General features: G+C 38.5%; 1 protein-coding gene across 1 annotated transcript; it reads right to left on the bottom strand.

Moving 5' to 3' along the window:
- Positions 1 to 479: 479 nt before the first annotated feature.
- LOC137953173 (receptor-like protein 4) lies at positions 480 to 18,013 on the bottom strand. The gene is made up of 9 exons (XM_068800430.1): positions 17,744 to 18,013; positions 16,221 to 17,276; positions 14,816 to 14,966; positions 13,686 to 13,757; positions 13,432 to 13,503; positions 1,460 to 1,531; positions 1,304 to 1,381; positions 1,017 to 1,198; positions 480 to 730 (listed from the first exon to the last, which is right to left on the bottom strand). Exons 1-9 carry the CDS (start codon positions 17,811 to 17,813, stop codon positions 609 to 611), a joined length of 1,875 nt encoding a protein of 624 aa, XP_068656531.1. The 5' UTR covers positions 17,814 to 18,013; the 3' UTR covers positions 480 to 608.
- Positions 18,014 to 19,901: the final 1,888 nt, after the last annotated feature.

Here is a 19,901-nt window from a genome sequence, read left to right as displayed (position 1 = left end):
TTTTTCTCTTCAACATGGTTCTCTTTTTCTTCTCTCCTCTTCTCCTTTCTTCTTCTTTTCTCCGACTTCTTCTTTCGAATTTTTTCCATTAGAAAGTACATCCAAAGGTATTTTAGTCATTTTATTGTCTAAGGATATTTAAGTTATTTTACCATTTTAATGGTTAATTTTCTTTATGTAATCATATTCAACTTTTTAAACTATATCAGTTATTAAATTTTTCATGTACTTAGGATATGTAATTAGGGAGATATAAAGATATTAAAGTCCATTAAATGTATAAGACCATTTTTGTAATTTGCAACTCAAAACCATTTACTTAAAAAGTTTGGGAATTCTTTCACAATTCCCAAGGAAGCCTTTCTAGGCTCTTTAAAAAAATCTTTTCTCTTTTCTCCGTTTCTCTTAATTTTCTCCTCATCCTTCACCCAAATCTTGATTTTTACATTTTTTTTCTTTATTTTACAAGCATAAAAAGATAATGAGAAAATACCAGATACAGATTGACTAAGTAGGATTCTTGAGAGCAGTTGGTCATGGCCCATGAAACTATCAAAGATTGTATCAAAATTGACTCAGTAGCATGCTTCAAAAAATTCAGAACTCAATCAAGTAAGCAATCGGGACCCATTTTCTGCTGCAGTCCTAGGATGCTCTTGAACTTGTGGCCTACCCAGTTGAACTTCCCGAACAAAATGGGTTCTTGCTTTGGCATATGGAGCATCTCGTGCTGCAAAACAGAAATTGATCTGTCGTCTTTAAGAGAGAAGGGGAAAGGTCCAAGTATTCTCAAGATTATCCTTATGGTTGATATGCATCACACAACAAGTGATAGATGTAGCATTCTAAATATCCACAGGAAAATTGGGTGTTTAAAGCAAAACGTAATTATGATAAACTGAACCCTGAGAAATGACAGCTGAAAATGAAGCTAAGCCCAAAACTCTCTCTCTCATCAGAAGATATGCTGTGAAGAAAATATTTCATTTGCATAGGCCCTACCAAGTATATTTTACCTGCAAGCTTTTGCGCTCGAAGAATGTTCTGACGTCTTTTCCACCAGCAAACTGAAATAACTATGATAAGTAGAATCACCACCAGGACACCAAATGCAATGGCAATCTTAGAAGCAGTTGAAAGATGAGGCCCACATGGACGTAGCCCAGGTATGCCGCAAAGACCTGCATTATCAGTAAAACTGTACCCAACAAGGTGAGAAACTGACGGTAAAAGCTGTTATAAACTCTTTTTGTTTCAGCAATAGTAATAGTATTGTCTTTCTCCTACTCAAGGTGGTAGTTACTTGAAACTAGCTCTGTGGAGCAATCTTCCTCCAAGCGCTGATGGGACCTCCCCAGATAGAGAATTCCCATTAAGGTCCCTGCATGTTGAATTGTTTAGAAATTTCTACTGGACTGTACGGAACTCAATAATACCAAAAAGTTTAAATGCTTCTTACAGTCTCTTTAGCAATTTTAATTGGCCAAGGCCCTCAGGAATTGTACCATTTAACAGATTGTATGAGAGGTCACTGTAAAACAGAGAAATTAAATAATATCACTTCAAAACCACATCAGATGACAGCTATTCAATCTACAAGACAAATTGCAAATTAGAAATTCAACATGTTAGAAAATACATTCAGGGGTATTTTGGTCATTTTACCACTTCAGTGGTTAATTTTCTTTATGTAATCATGTTCTGCATGTTAAATTATATCAGTGGTAAAATTTTCATATACATAGGATATGCAGTTAGGGAGATATAAGGAGATTTATTAAGTGTATAAGGACATTTTTGTAATTTGTAACTCAAAACACCTACTTAAGAAGTCTGGGAATTAGTGCGCATTTCCCAACAAAGCCTTTCAAACTCTTCAAAAATTTCTTCTTCTCCTTTCTCCTTTTTCTCTCAATCTTCTCCTCTTCCTTCACCCAAATCTTGATTTTTACATGGTATCAGAGCAGCAGATTGTTGCTGGGAGCATTCTACTGCAAATTCTTGCCAGTTTTTTAGAGGACAACCTATTGGAAGGAGAAAACCTACACGGTTTTTATATTGGTTCATCAAAGTTAACCTTTTTTCTTCTTTTTTTCTGCCATAACCTTAGGGTTACTGGTCTTTATGAATCATTGAAGGATTCTCTACACTTTGATTACCCTAATTGGGTTCTTAATTGAGTTTTTTGAGATTTGCGTCACCCAACATAGTGTTGGATGCCTGCGTCATCACCCAATTGATTATGTTAGCCCTAATTGCGACCACTTTGCATGATATTGGTTGAAATAGTTGTGAATTGTTGGTTCTTAGATTGTTGAAGTACGCATATCCTGTTTTTGTGCCCTAACCCTAATTTTGAAAGTGGGGCCCGCCTTGGTGATAATCTAAAAATTGTATGGAAATTTAAATTGGTTATTTTGTGATCATATATCAGTATTATGGTTGAGACAGGATAAGTTTATGCCCCGGCTAGAGAAAATTCTGGGTTTGATAGAAATGATATCATCATGATTACTTCAGAAAAATTGACAAGGCCTAATTATCTTAATTGGGTTAAGTCTATCAAAAAGTATCCTAAGGGTAGAAAGAAGTTAAAGTTTATCGGAGATGATCCTCCAGTGCCTCCAAATGATGATCAGGAGGCTGAGGACAGTCAGAATATGAACTGGATTGTCTATAGTATTGACTCTACTCTTAGAAATTAGGAGATAAACTGTGAGACATCAAAGGCTATGTGGCTATCTCTAGAATCTTTATATGCATAGGAGAGTAATCTCTCTCGACTTTATAAGCAGTGAAAAATAGGTGATTTGGGGAGAAAATGGATTTCTGGAAGAGAGGCAGCTTTGCTGCCTTGGAATCCAAGCCAGAAAGGCCCTTCCTACTTCTTTATAATCAGGGTTTAAGTGAAATTTTACAATAAGACAAAAATACCCCTCAATACTCAAAATTACATATCTCCTAAAATACATGTCTAAATTGAATGAAAATTTAACTAGAGATAAAATAAGACATTCTCTATCTAATAGCCATACTATAAGAGAAAAATGTAATATTGAAAATATAAGAAATGACCAAAATACCCCTGAACTTGTATTTTAACATTGCCCCTTAAGCTGGAGAGTAGATATCAAACAATCCCAGCTTGTCACTAAAGGATACATGTTCACGTCTCCCCAAAGGTTTGGTAAATATATCTCCCAACTGGTCTGAAGACTTTACATAAGGAGTTACCACCTTCCCCTGAATAACTGCATCTCTAATGAAGTGGCAGTCAACTTTTATATGTTTCGTTCTCTCATAGAATATAGGGTTGCTTGCAATAAAAATGGCTGCCTGGTTATCACAATTCATAACCATAGGGTCAGGTAACATAAAACCAAACTCAAGAAGCACATACTTAATCCACATAAGCTCACTAACTGTATGAACCATTGCTCGATACTCGGCCTCTGCACTGGACCTAGCCACAACTGTCTGTTTCTTACTTTTCCAATTTATCAGATTGCCTCCAACAAAACAACAGTAGCCTGATGTAGAACGTCTATCCATCTTACACCCAGCATAATCGACATCAGAATACCCAAGTACATCAATTTTCCCATTATGAGTATATAGAAGACCTTTTCCAGGTGCACCCTTCAAGTACTTCAAAATCCTGTGAGTAGCTTCTAAATGGACTTTTTGAGGATTTTCCATGAACTGGCTCACAACTCCCACAACAAATGAAATATCCGGCCTGGTAATTGTAGCATAGATCAGTTTACCTACTAACCGTCGGTATTGAGTTTTATCCTTAAGTGTAGGACCTTGGGTGTCATGTAGATTATGATTAACTTCCATGGGGGTGTCTATAGGTTTAGCACCTAATAAACCATGCTCCTGTAACATATCCAATATATATTTTCTCTGAGAAAGAACAATACCTCGCTTGCTACGAGCGACTTCAATGCCAAGTACTTGAGAGAGCCCAAATCCTTTGTCTGAAAATGTGTGGCCAGATATTGTTTAACTTCTGTAATACCATCAAGATCATCACCAGATAACACAATGTCATCTACATAGACAACCAAAACCACCATACCAGTTTTCCTTTTAAGTAGGAACATAGAATGATCACAATGACTCCTATAGAACCCAAATTGTAGTACCATATTACTAAACTTTCAAACCAAGCTTGTGGACTCTGTTTAAGTCCATAAATAGCCTTCTACAGCTTACACACCTTTTCTGTCTCCCCCTGAGCAACATACCCAGGAGGTTACTCCATATACACTTCCTCATGTAGATCACCATATAAAAAGGCATTCTTCACATCGAGTTGAAAGAGAGGCTCCTATAGAACCCAAATTGTAGTACCATATCACTAAACTTTCAAACCAAGCTCGTGGACTCTGTTTAAGTCCATAAATAGCCTTCTACAGCTTACACACTTTTTCTGTCTCCCCTTGAGCCACAGATATTAAGATACTTACCGAAGTAAGTCGGGCCACAAGAGAGAATGTCTCAAAGACATCAACTCCAAAAGTCCGTGTATACCCTTTCACTACCAGCCGAACTTCGTACCTTTCAATAGAGCCATCAGCATTATATTTGATAGTATAAACCCAACGACACCCCATAATAGCTGCTCTTACAGGTGGATCACATAGATTCCACCTTTATTCATATCATCTTCAATCAAAGGACTGAGCAAAACTGGCCCATCTTTATTCATATCATCTTCATCTGTGTTGTTTATCCCTAAATTTTCACTTAATTTGTTGCCAATAAGCTAGCTTACTAAATCTATGAATTGTTTAGTAACTTTTTATCCATCTCATTGTATGTTTCAGATATCACGACGACGAGGATGATTAGTTCCCCACGTGAGAGAGGTAGATTATATCATCTGGAAGGCCATCCACAACCTCCTCACATGTTCTTCATGCTGCGGTCATGCCATTCCAGTGGCACCTATGGTAGGACATCCTTCTCCAACAAAGTTGGTTTAGCTATTTCGTGATTTTCCTTCTAGTTTGTCATTTCAGTGTGACGCGTATCAATTGGGCAAGCATCACCGAACTATGTTCCTTTTAGCCAAATAAGGAGTAGTAGTTTGTTTGAAATTGTTCACTTTGATGTATGAGGACCTTGTCCTCTGTCCAATATCTTTGGTTAAAAGTATTTTGTTTCTTTTATTGATGACTTCAATCGTAGTACCTGGGTGTATCTCCTAAAGGAAAAATCTGAAGTATTTAATGTATTTCAAAACTTTCACAACGAAATCAAAGCCTAGTGTGATGCATCTTTTCATATTCTTCGCATTGATAATGGATTCGAGTTTATGAATAAAAAATTTGATCATTTTTGCTAGAGTCATGGCATCATCCATCAATCATCATGTGTATATCATCATGTGTATTTACTCCACAAAAAAATGGAGTAGTTGAACATAAGAACCATCTTCTCTTAGAAGTTGCATGCACGGTGCTTCTTCGTATGAATGATCCTAAGTCATATTGGGATGATGCAGTACTCACTACTTGTTTTCTTATCAATAGGATGCCTTCTTCTATTCTTGGGGGTAAAATTCCCATCCAGGTGTTGAAGCCATCTACTATTTGTTCCCTCTCTCTCCTTGTATTTTTGGGTGTGTATGTTTTGCCCATGTATTTAGTTCCTCCACAGATAAATTATCTCCTTGTGTGATCAAATGTGTATTTCTGGGGTATTCTTGGACAAAGAAGGGATACAAATGTTTTTACCCCTCAACTAGGAAGATTGTAGCTGCTGATACAACACTTTTTTGAATATGCCCCTTTCTTCTCTTCAGCTACTATGAATGTTACCCCACCTTTCATAGGTTCTGGAGTTGTTGCTCCCACTCTTATGGAGGATGTTCCTACTCTCCCTAACTATTTCCACAAATAAACCATTACAGCTATATCAACGATGACATTTTTTTTTTAAATGTCGATAATTTTATTTCAAAGAAAGAGAAAATATATCAAGGAAAACCTCCCCTAACAACAAGAGATTGAAGGGGGGGCTAATTTAGCGCACAAATCAGCAACTGAATTGGCTGATCTAAGTACATGAGACCAAGTACAAGAAATGGTGGATACAATGTCCAAAATATCAAGAAGAATCTACCAATGATGCCATGAGGAGGAAGGATGAGATGGAGCACCATCCAATGACAATCTTGGAGTCTTCCTCCATGATAAGGGGACACTAAAGCGGTTCTGAAAAATTTGCCAGCTATGAAGGAGACCAGAGAGCTCAGTAGTGGTCGAGTCATTAATTCAGAGAGGGCCAGAGTAAGAGAGGATGGCAGTGCCCCCTGAATAAAAAATCACCCCATCAAACCTAAGCAAACCCGGGTTCCCAAAGGCGCTACCATCAAAGTTTAGCTTATAATATTCGGAGGGAGGAGGCTCCCAAACTGCAACTTGTTGGGGGGGCGTGGGGACAGACATCTGAGCGATAATCTTCCAATTGGTGCGGACTAGGGCACAAGAGAGGTAAGCAAACTCTTTCGGGTGAGGATCCAGGTAGATATGAGCCCAGTGGTAGTGAAGGAAACCTCAACAGCAGAGCGAAAAGTACAGTCAAACCGTGTTTTTTTCCTTCCAGAGGCACCAAAGAACAAAAGCAATGTAGGGAGCCAACAGAAGCTAGCCTAGGCTGGGCAGGCGGGTTCCAGAAGAGAAACGACATGGTGCTCAGGTCAAGTGGGATGCAGAAGTTGAGTCCCATATTGTCAATCATGTAGGTTCAGACCTTCCAAGCGAAGTCACAGTGGAGGAAGAGGTGATTCACAGTTTTAGATGTCGTCCCGCAGAAGGGGCAGAGAGGATCGGGAGTGGTATTGCCACGCCTAATAAGGTTGCCTACAGTAAGGATCTTGTAGTGGCAGACACTCCAAAGGAAAAACTTCACCTTGGGCGGGGCCGAGAGGCGCCAGGCAAGAGCAGCCTGATGTGGGGCAGGAGGTTGGGTCCATCCCATAAGATGACGGTAGACCGAGGAGACTGAGAATCGCCTGCTGTCATCAGGGAGCCAAATCATCCAGTCAGTCGTCTGAGGGCGAACCATAACACTACCGAGACTATAAATCAAGTCACAAACAGAAATGGCTTCCCCATCAGTAAGGTCGCATCTAAGGCAGAGATTCCATGAGCCATTCTACCAAGCGTCAAAGACAAATAAGTCGCGGCTGGTGGCAAGCTGAAGTAGTGATGGGTAAGATAAGGCAAGAGAGCCATCACCTGACCACCAATCCGTCCAAAAACGTAGACTGGAGCCATCTCCAACAAAGAACCGAATGGCAATTCAGAAAGAGGAGAACAAATGAAACATGGTCTTCTAGATGGGGGAGAGATGACGACAGTTGCCACCAGTGATCCATCTATCACCAAGACATCGAAGCTTGAAGGCAACCATTGGCTTCCACAAAGCCCCGAGGAAGAGTTGAGCTTCCAAAACCACTTGAGCAATAAAGCATGTCCCATTTCTTTGGTGTGCCTAATCCCGAGCCCACCCAAAGATTTTGGCTTACACACTTCATCCCAACTGACAAGGCGATAGCAAAAGTCATTTTCAATGCCACACCACAAAAAATGCCTCTTGATCATGTCAATGTGCCGACTAATAGAGGAGGGGCAAGCTAGGAAAGAGAGGAAGTAGTTGGGAATACCCGCAAGGCATGAGTTTAAGAGGATCAATCTACCAGCCTTGAAGATCATCCTACCTTCCAAGAGGAGAGGTGTCGCTCAAGCCGCTCTATCACAGGAGCTCAGAGACCCATCCGGGGTCTGCTATCAGTAAGAGGAAGACCCAAGTAGTATGTGGGAGCAATCGCAATGGGACATCCTAGAGTCTCTGCCATAATCTGAAACAAGGGGGGATCGATGTGATATCCCATGATGATTGACTTTCCCCAGTTAACTTTCTGACCAAAAGTAATCTCAAAAAGGTCGAGAAGGGCATTAATGTTGCGGACTTGGTCAAGTGTGCCGATGCCGAAGCAAATGGTGTCAACTGTGTTGAATTTATGGAAAAGTGAAATATTTCATTGACATCAATAACTTGTTGTAATCAGAGTACATGAACCTCTATTTATAATAGAGGAAGTTAGTAGAATCCAATTACAATAAAACTACCCTTGTCCCAATTACACCCAAACTCTATCACTTAAAGATAAGTCCTAAATAATTAAATAACTCAATATAGATAAAAGACAAATATAACTAATACTAAAACTCTTCTTTGACGTGACCATAAGATAAAATATTTTTGTGAGTCCTTCTTGATCTTCTAACCGATGTGATAAGGATGCCAACTCATGGTAATCATTGTGGGTCCTACTTCTTATGGGCTTGGGCCTATCTTGTGAGCCTTTCTTGGTCGTGTGGCCCATCTTATAATAATCTTAGATATGTGGGCCTTCCTTGGTCGTGTGGGCTTGAACTTTCTTCCAACAAGCCACGAACTGGAGCAAAAAGCAACTTTGTTCGGAGATGGCCTCTAACCAACCAATGTTGCAGGTAGAGTAGACATAGAGGATAAGTACTCATTAATGATGTTGAAGAGGAGTGGGGAGAGAGGGTCTCCCTGACGGATGCCTCAAGTGCCCTGGAAGAAGCCATAGACCGTGCCATTGAGGAGGAAGGAGTAAGAGGCTGAAGAGATACAGTTGCGGATCCAAAACCTCCATTTGTCTCTGAAGCTCATACGCTGCATAATGTCGTCCAGGAGGGACCAACTAACTCGGTTGAAAGCCTTTTCGAGGTCCAACTTAGGACAAATCGCGGCCAATCCATCTTGGCAAAATGATCCACAATTTCATGCGTAGCCATTGCTAAGTCAAGTATGTCACGGCCTTTGATAAAAGCACTCTGGCCCCGGTGGACGATGGTAGGTAGAACAACCTTGATACGACGAGCCAAGATGCGAGCGATGATGTTGTAGGGACTTGAAACGAGACAGATCGCCCGATAATTCTGAGGGCGCTCCACACTAGTTTTTCGGGGTCCAAAGCAATAAGAGAAGCACCCACGCTCTTAAAGGTGATTCCACGATCATAGAAGCTTCGGACCATGGAAATGATGTCCGACCTCACAGCGGGCCAGCAAGCCTTATAGAATTCCCTGTTGCATCCGTCAGGCCCCAGGGCCCTATCCTGGGGAAACTCTCCAAAATTGGGGATATCGCGGAGAAGTGAAGGTTGGAGAGCCTAGGCCGGTGGTGGTGCTCCTCTCTGTAAAGATCTGCAAAGAAAATGAGAAAAACATTAATAATGGAGGTCCTATCCAAGGTAACCTCGTTGTCAATAGACACGGAGGTGACCCGGTTAGTCCTCCTGCGGGCTGTGGCGATAGCATGGGAAGAACTTTGTGTAGCATCCTGTTAAGTTGTGGAGCCTAATTAACGCCTTACACTGAGCTGGTCGTGGATCGACCTGTGCGGTCAGGTAGCCATGGGGGTTTGAAGGGGGGAGTGTTAAGTTGTGCCTAATTAACGCCCTACGCTGAGTTGGTCACAGTCCACAATATATTAACTATTATTTCATTAAGAGCAGTTTGGAAAATTCACTCTTGTAATGAAGTTGCCCTAATTTTCTCTTTATAATTGAGGGGCGCCGCTATTAGGGTTTTATCATCTTATATCAAGGAGCATCTCGAGTTGTAGCCCGAGAGTTTAGAAAAAAACACCTGTAAGTGTGCGATTTCTCTTGTAAAGTATTTCATCTTCATAGCGGATTACTACAACGGCGAAAGACAGGACGTAGTCTCACCTTGAGTCGAACCTGGATAAATCTTGTTGTGCTTTTCCGTGCTTGTTTTTTCCCTTCTTCCGCGTTTATTATTATTGCTCTCGTTAGTTTGGAATTAGGGTGTTTAATTCCTAACACATCACCCTCGGTCAACCACTTGAAGCGGGCTTTTTGCTTCCACTGAACCCTTTCAAAGTGTAGAATAGATTGAAAATTGCATTGAAGAGAGATGTGGGTAGAAAACTCAGCATGAGTAAAACATCTTTGCTCCTCAACCATATCAAGAGCAGCAATCTGAGAATGGAGCGAGGATTTCTGAGAGGAGGCAACAAAGCGACGCTTTGAGGACCATGATTTGAGCTTTACTTTGAGACGCTTCAACTTGCGGGGGAGAAACCAGCCATCATAGTTAGGGTCCCCAAAGGTTTCCCACCATGAGGCGACGTTGTCGGTGCAGTGTTTATCCAACAGCCAAGAATTATCAAACCTGAAAGGGGCAGGCCCCCATTTATCAAGTTTGGTATCAATCTGAATAGCCAGTGGTCGAAGCCAGCATGGCTCAAAACCGACCCATAGGCGTTGTAGTAAAGTATGAGCCAGTCACCAGTGGCAAGGAACCGATTAAGTTTGGAAAAGATGGGAAGCCTCTCACCATTGGATCAAGTAAATGTCTTGCCAGAGAGGCTGATTTCTTCTAGCTCAAAATAGTTGATAAAGTCAGCAAATTGCCTCATGGTTGAGATCAACAATGATATGTTACTCAGCAATGAGCTCAAGTTCCCTCTCACTTGCTTGTTCCAGAATCCTCTTCGCTTGTTGATCCTAAGGTAATTGATTTGAATCTCCCCATTGCTCTTCAAAAAGGTGTCCATAAGTCTACCGAATGTCCATCATCCAATTATGTGTCCTTTGATTTTTTTTCCTGACCAATACAATAGTTTGTTGTATCCTTGTCTTCCTGCACCATTCCTTCTTTTGTTAAGGATGCTCTCTTATCCCCTCAATGGAAGCAAGTTATGGATGTTGGGATGGAGGTTTTATTTGACAGAGGTACATGCCTGCGAGTGCTACTGTTATTGGATGTCGTTGGGTATACATTGTGAAATACAGAACAAATGGATCCTTTGCGAGAAATAAGGCCCAGTTAGTTGCTACACTCATTGATGTATTTGAGACTTTCTCACCATTAGCCAAACTGACTTCAGTTCATATTCTGGTATTTATTGTTATTAACCAAGGTTACCCACTTTTCCATCTGGACATTAAAAATGCCTTCTTATATAGTGACTTAGAAGACAAGGTCTACAATGGAGCAACCTCCTAGGTATATTGCTCAGGGGGAGACTAGGAAGGTGTGTAGACTCAATAAGGAAATATATAGTCTCAATCAAAGCCCTAGGGCATGGTTCGAGAAGTTCAGCCAGATAGTTATGTCCTTTGGATTCTCTCGAAGCCACTCTTATCACTCTTTCTTTGTCATGAAGTGGTCATCTGGGATTGTAGTACTACTAGTGTAATTGTTTATTAAGAAGTGATATAAAGGTATTGAGGAGGTAATGGTACACCTAGATAAATATTTCTAGACCAAAGATCTAGGTTCTTTGAAATATTTCCTTCGAATTGGGGTTGCTAGAAGCAAGACAGGGCTTGTATTGACATAGAGGAAATATGTCACATATATGTTATAGGAGTATGGTTTGTCCGGTGCAAAATCAGTAGAGACCCCTATGAAAGTTGGTCATGATTTTCATGATGAATGTAGTGATGAACTCAAGGACAAAACAATATATCGCAGACTAGTGGGAAAACTGATTTATGCCACAGTCACTCATTCTGATATATCTTTTTTGTGTCAGTAGTCAATCAATTCATGGAGCATTCACACAAGGTACATTTAGAAGCTGCACAAAAATATTAAGATACTTAAAGGGGGCACCTGAAAAAAGGTTATTCTTTAAACCTCATGGTCACTTAAAGATAGAAGTCGTCTCAGATTAGATTATGTTGAATCTAAACTTGATAGGAAATCTTCTATTGGCCATTGTGTGTTCTTAGGAGGAAAGTTGATAAGTTGGAAAAGCAAGAAACAAAACATTGTGGCCTGTTCTAGTGCAAAAGTTGAATATAAAGTAATGGCTCATACTGTCAGTGACTTAATGTGGGTGAGATCGGTTGTTCAAGAACTGAATCTACAGAGTGATTAATCCATGACCATGTATTGTGATAATCAGGCAACCATAATCATTATGGGAATCCGGTATTTCATGAAAGAACAAAACATATAGGAGTCAACTACTACTTTATTCGAGATGTAGTGATAAGAAAAGAAGTTGTTAACCCCTATGTTCAAACTAGTGATCAAGTCGATGATATGTTTACTAAAGCTTTGGGTAAAGGTATAAGGGGCATTTTAGTCATTTTATATGGTCTACATTTTCTCTTGGGTGAAGAATAAAAAACTTGACTCGAACTAGATGTTGGATACACTCCTATACTTTTTAGGTAGTGGGTCTAGAAATACTAGAGGAAAACAACTTTAACCGAAAGCAAGTGATTATGCAACACTCATACTTCCAAACGAATCTAGAATATGACCATTTTCTTAAAACAATTAGGGGAGACAACAATAGTAGAACTTAATAAATTTGACCAAGTGTAACTTTTTTTGGGGTGACCACAATTTTTTGGAGTTGATGATGCGGAAGATACACAACCAAGCAACAAAAATGCAAAACTTGAAAACAACATCGAATTCTCAATTCACATCAATGCATGGAGAGATAATAGGAAATAAGAGATTTTCGCCGGAATTGACCTGTAGTACTTTTGATATTGATATCTCTCACAATATTGCTCATAATCACAAACTGATTGTTGCTAAAAAAAACTAGACTCAAAGAGCTTAAATTTGATACCTAATTTGACATAAAAATATTCGTTCTTAAATCTTTGATGCTTGCTTGATTTGCTTCATTATGTAGCATGACCCTTGCCAACTCCAATGAGAATATCTCTTTACATATAGATCAGATTGACATGAAAGTTACTCCTTCTAAAACTAGACTTCGATATCTTTCATTAAAGTATAATATTCCTTCATGAAATATACATCTTTTGAGAGATTGAATCTGATAGATTTTGAACTCTGCATTTAGTCGAACTGAGTACTCTTTCTTTAGCCAGTATGACCATTAACTTTTCCGATATTGATATCTCCCTCGAGAAACTCAGATTAAGAATTGGTCTAATAGGTTAGAAAATAGACTTACATATCTTTTTTTTAAACATATAATTCTCCATATAAAGTTTCGTTCTTGATGGCATAAAACGCTTCCAAAATTGAAGTTTTCTGCTATTGCGGCTCAAACCTCTCTTGTTATCTAACAGTTACTACTTCAAATATCCTCCCATCAGTGAATGGTAAAGAATAATTCTGGGTATGCATAACTAGTTCTAGATACGGCATTAATAGATGCCGGGTGTGACATCTTATAAAGGCTTGTATACATAAAGTGTATTAGCATATACAGCATGTGTATCTAACCTTTCATGCCACATAAGCATTTTTACTTTTGAGCTTCGGCAGTAAATTAAGTTTTCCATGTGGCAGGGTTTAGAGAAATGACACTTTAAAAAGTAATAAATTAAATCAAAGTAGCCATGCATCTTACAGAGTTTCCAGCCCGACTATTGTTCCAAGAGTAGCAGGAATGGAACCACGAATGCTGTTTCCACTCAAGTTTCTGAAAAAGAAATATACAGTAAAATTAATCAATGAAAATAAAGGTAAAAGAAATCAGTCAATGCCCTTTAATTTTATGAGGCTTCCAATATTTGACAGGACAGAGTGAGAGAAAGAGAAAGAAAAAGGAGTGGTTATTGTTGTTTAAGTCCTTTAGGTTAAATAGACCTCTTGTCAACGTACATGCTCTGCAGATGAGTCAGCTTGGAAATATCATCAGGCAATGTACCTCTTAGACCTTGATTATCAAGCCCCCTGAAAAGTACAAGCAAATTGCTTTTAGACATACCCATACGAACAAGGGTTCTCTCAAGATGGAACACGCACCAGGTGGACACAAGAGAGTAGAAATAAAGAGAATTTGTTATCTTTCAGCTTGCGATGATATTTCCACAATGTTATCGTATGTTAACATTTTGAATAAACTTTTTAACTTACTGGAATATTAGACATAATATTGATTTTCCTTTTTCTACAAATTTTAAAGGTACTTGATATGTCAGGAACAGCCAGGTAGGACAAGCAACAATGCAACTTTGGGCCTGCTTTGACCTTGTTTATCTGTAGCAGACATTGGGTATATGTGCTTGGCAAGGTATTTTGAGCTGGTCAAACTACAATAAGCAGAGAAGGATACGTTTTGTTTTTTTCATCATCAATTTCCAGATGAGAGACCAGCCCAATGAGAAGAAGAAACATATTTCATTCAATTATGTGTTTGTATCATTTTATCTTGATGCTTTGTTCTTCGTGTGGTTCTGGTACTGCCTATGTCTTGTGGCACTCTGAATATATCAACATTAGGATCATTTCTCTGATATCTGATGTGTTGTTCATTTTTGAGAAGCTTTTTTTAGTTTATCATGAGACAAGATTTTTCTTTCTTCATTTTCTGCACAGGAAATGCTTCTACAGTTTATGACAGGGTTGTTATAGATAACACAAATATATACAATCAAGTAATCACGTAAATAGTAAATAACCAATAACTAACCCTTATGCATTACAAATACTAGAAACAGAACAGTAATAAACATAAACAGAAAAACCTTATTTCATTTTTATCCATTTGCAGCTCTTAGTAACAGATTCAATAGGCTTTTTTTTTTTGTGGTAATAGGAGTGAAGAGGCTAATTTTCTAACAACTCATGCTTCCAAACATCAGGAATTTAAACTGCATGTAGAAAGACATAGTCTTAACACTTTATTGGGTTCAGTTCAAGAGCAAGAATTTCTCTTCTTTTTGGGCAACAAGGTACATCAGAATAAAAGAGATGGTGAGGTATTAATGAGATAAGAGTTGAGAAAGTACAGTCCATCGATGACCCATGAGCCACCACCATTTTTGTTAAACTGGCAATCCACTCCATTCCAAGGATGTTGCTGGGGAACACAAGGATCACCGTTCCACCCAAATCGAAGAGGAAGTCCCAAGGCATTCTTCAGTGTTTGTAAAGCCCTGACTGTAAAAGGGCACCAGATAAATCAAATGTATGAGTGATTGCAATTGGTCAGAAGCTTAAAAAGGAGCCGTCATAAACGAAATTGAAGGATGCAAGAAAGAAAGAGACCAAAATAGGAGCCTTAAAAATTTTAAAGAGGGAAAAGGGAAAGTAGATCACTAATAAAAATGACAAAAATAATCCAACCTTTCTCCCTATAAAAATAACATCTTTATCTTTCAGTATTAGCAACATTAAGCTTTCCAATTTAAAATAAAAAAATAAGAAAAGCAGCTCTGTGCAAGTAGGTTGTTACTAAATAGTCATCCTAAACCTTAACAAGTAACAGGCTGCATCCAAGAAGAAGATCAATCAATGAGTTTAACCATAGGCCAACAACTTACAAAAAAAGGCCATTTTAGTCGAAGTGCCCAATAACATTACTGGAGATCAGGTGAGGGAAGAGTAAGAAGGAAAGTAAGGGCCAGTTTGATTTGAAGGCTTTTAACTAGGGGATCTATTTGATGTACTTTGATCAGATTGAAGACATTTACAGACTTATTAACGTGAAATGGCAGCACACCCATAGATATGCAAATAGTGCTGCAGATTCTCTTGCAACAGAAGGAACCTCCTGCCAGCATCTCATAAGCCACTCCTTACCCATGTGACCTTTTGTATATAAGTTTTCTTTTGTATTTTGGTTCTTTGCTCGCTCTGTATAATGTACCATTTGCTCTATTTTGAGCTCTCTTAATGAATCCTTTTTCTCATCGTTCTCAAAAGAAAGGGAAAAAACAGTTAGATCCAGAGCCCATGTTCCTTTTCCCCTATGTTTAAGATGGAAAAGGGTCCAGCTAATGGAAATGGACTGAGTCCATGTTCCTTTTTCCCTATGTTTAGTTAAAATTACAAAACTTATGCAGTTTTGTTATCCTTGGCAAATTATTTTTCGGAAAGTAGCAATACTGAATAGATTTATCCAGAGATTTCTTCCTGGTCCAGAATTGGAACTAGGTAACAATGACATCAATATGGCACAACATTCGTGATCAGGAATTTAAAGACACATAGGTGTGTTAAGAATGCTAAACAACCAGAACAATGTGAAAAGATAGTAGCGTAAAATTAAAGGTAATTGGACAGGTCAATGATGCAAGAATCATTAATGCAATAAAAATATTAATAATTAAAAAACATTTTGCCTTTTAGTTGGCAAATATCATGTAGCATACATGATCATCTTAAAATACTAATAGAATTTTGCACACGTACCTTCTCCAGGTGAAGTTTTGGACTCCATGGCAATAATCTCAAAAACCTCTATGGCACTTACAATGGCATGATTGCCTCGAGTAGGGTGCATGGTTATAGTCAGAGTTCTGCCTTTCACAGCCACAGTCTTGTTCAGCACAAGAGCTGAATAGGGCTCCCCAGTAGCACCAATAATATCCACATCTTTAAATGCAATGTCCCCATTTATCAGTATATCAAAAATCCGTTGCCCCTTCTTAGTAATTCCTTGATCAATTTCAGCAAAGTGCAGCCAAATTGAGTAGTTTTTGTTGGGTTCTACCTCCATATCAAATGACAAATCCGGCTGAATATCTGTGCTTACAATTGCCGATTGATAAAGTTTTTCAGGATAAAAATTTGGTGGGACATTGATTCCTTTAACTCTAGTTTCGACAGAAAGAGATTGATCAGAACCCTGACTAAAAGCTGTAACTGGGGCCCAAAATCTGTCCCCACTCCAGTGATTTGAAATATAATCTTCTCCAAATGCAGGTTTCCCACAACCACAGCATACCCTCTTGGCAGTTCTTAGTATTGTACCCTTACCCCACTGCAGTCCAAAGTTGTACTCATTATCATCAACCTGGAGAATTTCAATTGAAAGAATTGATGGGTCCCCATGACCCGTACTATGGAAGCAAAATGAAACAGACCTATCTGTTACAAACACTAAGGCCTCAACAAATGACTGTTCATCTACATTGCTCCACCCTGATTCCAAAGAATAAATTTGAGTTCCTTCTACAGATACATCGAATAAAGGTTCATTATCAGAGTTCAAATCTGAAACCAAAGCAAAGAAGATTCTCACAGAATAATGCCCATTGGGTACATTATTGATAATGTAACAATTTTCAGGCCCATCAGAGAGAGGGAAATATCGAAGTGTCTTAAGATGAGGTTCAATGAAACTCGTATGTGAGGCATTTGCAGGCCGGCCCCCACTGTAAGCAAAATCCTTGTACCAGAGAGTATTGGTGGGTGGTGTGCGTACATTCTCACGGGCCCCACAGCTTATTCGAAGAGCGTATGGTTCTGTGGAAAAGGATACAGTCCAAAGTGGATGTCAAACGAGGGATCAGGAAATCAGAAAAAAAAAAAAAAAAACTACTAGAAATTATACACGTTACGAATGAACAATCACATCTGTCCTCGGCTTGATTTCGTTACTAAATCTCCAAATTATAAAAGCCTTTTTCCTAACCACCTGATAAGCTCAAAGAACTCTTTCTGGTCTCTCACGAATGACAAGAATTACAATTTTTTCTTTCCCTCACTGAACCACCAACAAGTAGTTTACCTCTACCAAATCACGATATCCACTACGCCTACACTAACAGAACTATCCTTCGACAGCAAAAACAGAACTCAACAATGATTTTCCATAATAATCTCTTAAGAATCTGAACACATTCTGTAGATTTAAACTACAGTTGCAGTCCCATCATCAAGAAAAAGAATTAAGTAGAATGACGAGGTAAAAGAGCGTCAGTGTAACTTGCCATTTCTTTGCGAAGAAGGAGATATATTGACCAAAAGAAGAAACAGCGAGAGGAAGGATCTCTTCAGCATCTTCGCTACCTCTTCTCAGCCTTTTCTGCTATCTAAAAGACTGCATGTGTTGCCCTCTTGAAACAGGACGGTTGTAAAAACCAGAAGAGGATTTGAAGGAATCTGCAGTTGAAAAAATCAATCTAACCGCATTGATGGAGGCACTGGGCGACTTCAGCAGCTGCTGTGAAACTCTTCTTTACTTCCGTAGTCAATCGTGTTCGGACATGCGATACAGGCGAGCGTCCTCGCGTCACTTCAACAGCGTCGTCTAAAGTCTTAACCTCGTTATTATAGTTACTTTACTTTGGAAAAAGACCCCTGTGGAAGAGTATTAACTACTGTTATGGCCTACACAATCCATACCCTATCTGGGTATTTTTGTCATTCCACTTACAATAAGAAATCGGATGGTTGGACCACTGTCAGCGTTCCGCGTCGGATCAGAAGGCGCATTCGCAGGCAAATCTGCTGAAGCTGCCGTGAGAACGGCTTAGCATGAGAAGCAAACGAGAGTTCTCCTTGGTTAATGCATGGTAATTAGGAAGTGATCATTCCTAATCCGATTTCATAATTATCGATAAATATATAAAGGGTATTTATGTAATTTCTGTATGGGCACTATCGTTAGAAACCCTAATTTTTAATTATATATTTTAGACACTCATTTAATTATATATTTTAGACACTCATTTAATTATTTAGGTTTTTTTATTCTCAATTTGCTATACGGTTATATCTAATAAAAAAATTTACATTTAATTACCAAAATTACCAAGTGCAAAAATGGTTCAATAGTGAAGTAACGTTCCAGTGAAGGTTGGTCTCACAGAGGCCTCTCTCCTTGTATCCTTCCTGGTATCTCCTTGTTTACCTAAACTTGGTAAGAATTGAGGATACCGGATTTGTTTTTCCCGCAATCATCGGCTGAAAACATACACACTCCCACATAATGTGGTCCACGCCGAGGATTGGTGGACCCCACTTTTTGAAACATGGGAACGTTGACCACCTCTAAATGGACAAGCGATCTTGACCGTTCACATTTGGGCATCATCCAGTGAAATCATCGTTCTATGCTCCAGAGATTGCATCCCCAACATGTAAGAGGGGGAGGAAGGAAATGCCGTATGAAAAACATGTGTGTGTATTTAAATATTTTTAATTTATATTCCTACATAAATTAATGTGAATAAAGGTTATATAATTATTATTTAAAAATCCCTCTTAATTTTCAATTTTAAAGACCCTTCTTAAAGATCCCTTTTAATGATCGCAAGATCGGTAGGTTCCACGTGAATGAATGACCTCAATTATAATTACTATATTTTTAAGATTACTATTTGAACATTTGTTTTGCCTCCTATCCCTATACTTTAAGGGCTTGTTAGTGTACCCAAATGGGAAAGTAATTTCACTCTTACTTACCCAAAAACGTTATCACGATCACACGATGGAAAGTGAAAATGAATTCACTCACTCCAATGTAAAACGAATGAAAGTGAATTTTGACCCTAAACCCAATTCATTCACTTTCACTTGCTTGCTCGACATTCTCTACATCCCTCTCTCTCTCGACTTTCCCTCTCATTCTTCCTTTATCTTGACCTTTTTTCCTTCCGAATCCTCATCTCTTTCGTCTCTTGCTCTCTCTTGGCTCGATGATTTGTTATGTTGCTTCCTTTTGCCATTTCTCTGTCTGAATTGTTCTCTTTCTTCTCTTCTCGCCGCCAAACCTTTTTTTCCCATTTCGCTGTTTGAACCCTCTACCCTCTGTCAAAGTTTTTTTATTTTTTATTTGTTATAATTAATTAAAATAATAAATTTATTATACTTCATAATTATACAATTAATTTATACTACACTAAAATATGTCTTATGTTATTAATAAAATATTATATTTATTTATTTATTACATTCATTACTATTAATACTATTTTAAATTACTAATTTAAGAGTGATAATTAAGATATTGTTAAATTAAGATTTTGATCAAGTATCTAGACATTATAAAAGTAAACTTTTTTTTGAGTAATTTATATTTTATAATTAATTAAAATAATAAATTTTAACTCGTAATTATTGTATTAGTTTAGATTAAACTACAAT

The sequence above is a fragment of the Aristolochia californica genome, unplaced genomic scaffold (assembly GCF_029961685.1).
Source record: "Aristolochia californica isolate CCGP_79_NKW_82.1479 unplaced genomic scaffold, dmAriCali1.0.hap1 SCAF_16, whole genome shotgun sequence".
NCBI classification, from domain to species: domain Eukaryota; kingdom Viridiplantae; phylum Streptophyta; class Magnoliopsida; order Piperales; family Aristolochiaceae; genus Aristolochia; species Aristolochia californica.
The sequence above is the reverse complement of the archived record's forward strand: the minus strand, read 5'-3'. Positions and strand labels throughout refer to the sequence as shown.

What these genes read in the sequence shown, in the direction of transcription:
- LOC137953173 (XM_068800430.1), bottom strand. Translation starts at nt 17,813, where the DNA reads ATGCTGAAGAGATCCTTCCTCTCGCTGTTTCTTCTTTTGGTCAATATA. An exon ending in CAAAACTTCACCTGGAGAAG is followed by an intron (nt 14,967 to 16,220) that starts GTACGTGTGCAA and finishes GCCCTTTTACAG; the next exon opens with TCAGGGCTTTACAAACACTG. An exon ending in TCGAGCGCAAAAGCTTGCAG is followed by an intron (nt 731 to 1,016) that starts GTAAAATATACT and finishes TCTGTTTTGCAG; the next exon opens with CACGAGATGCTCCATATGCC.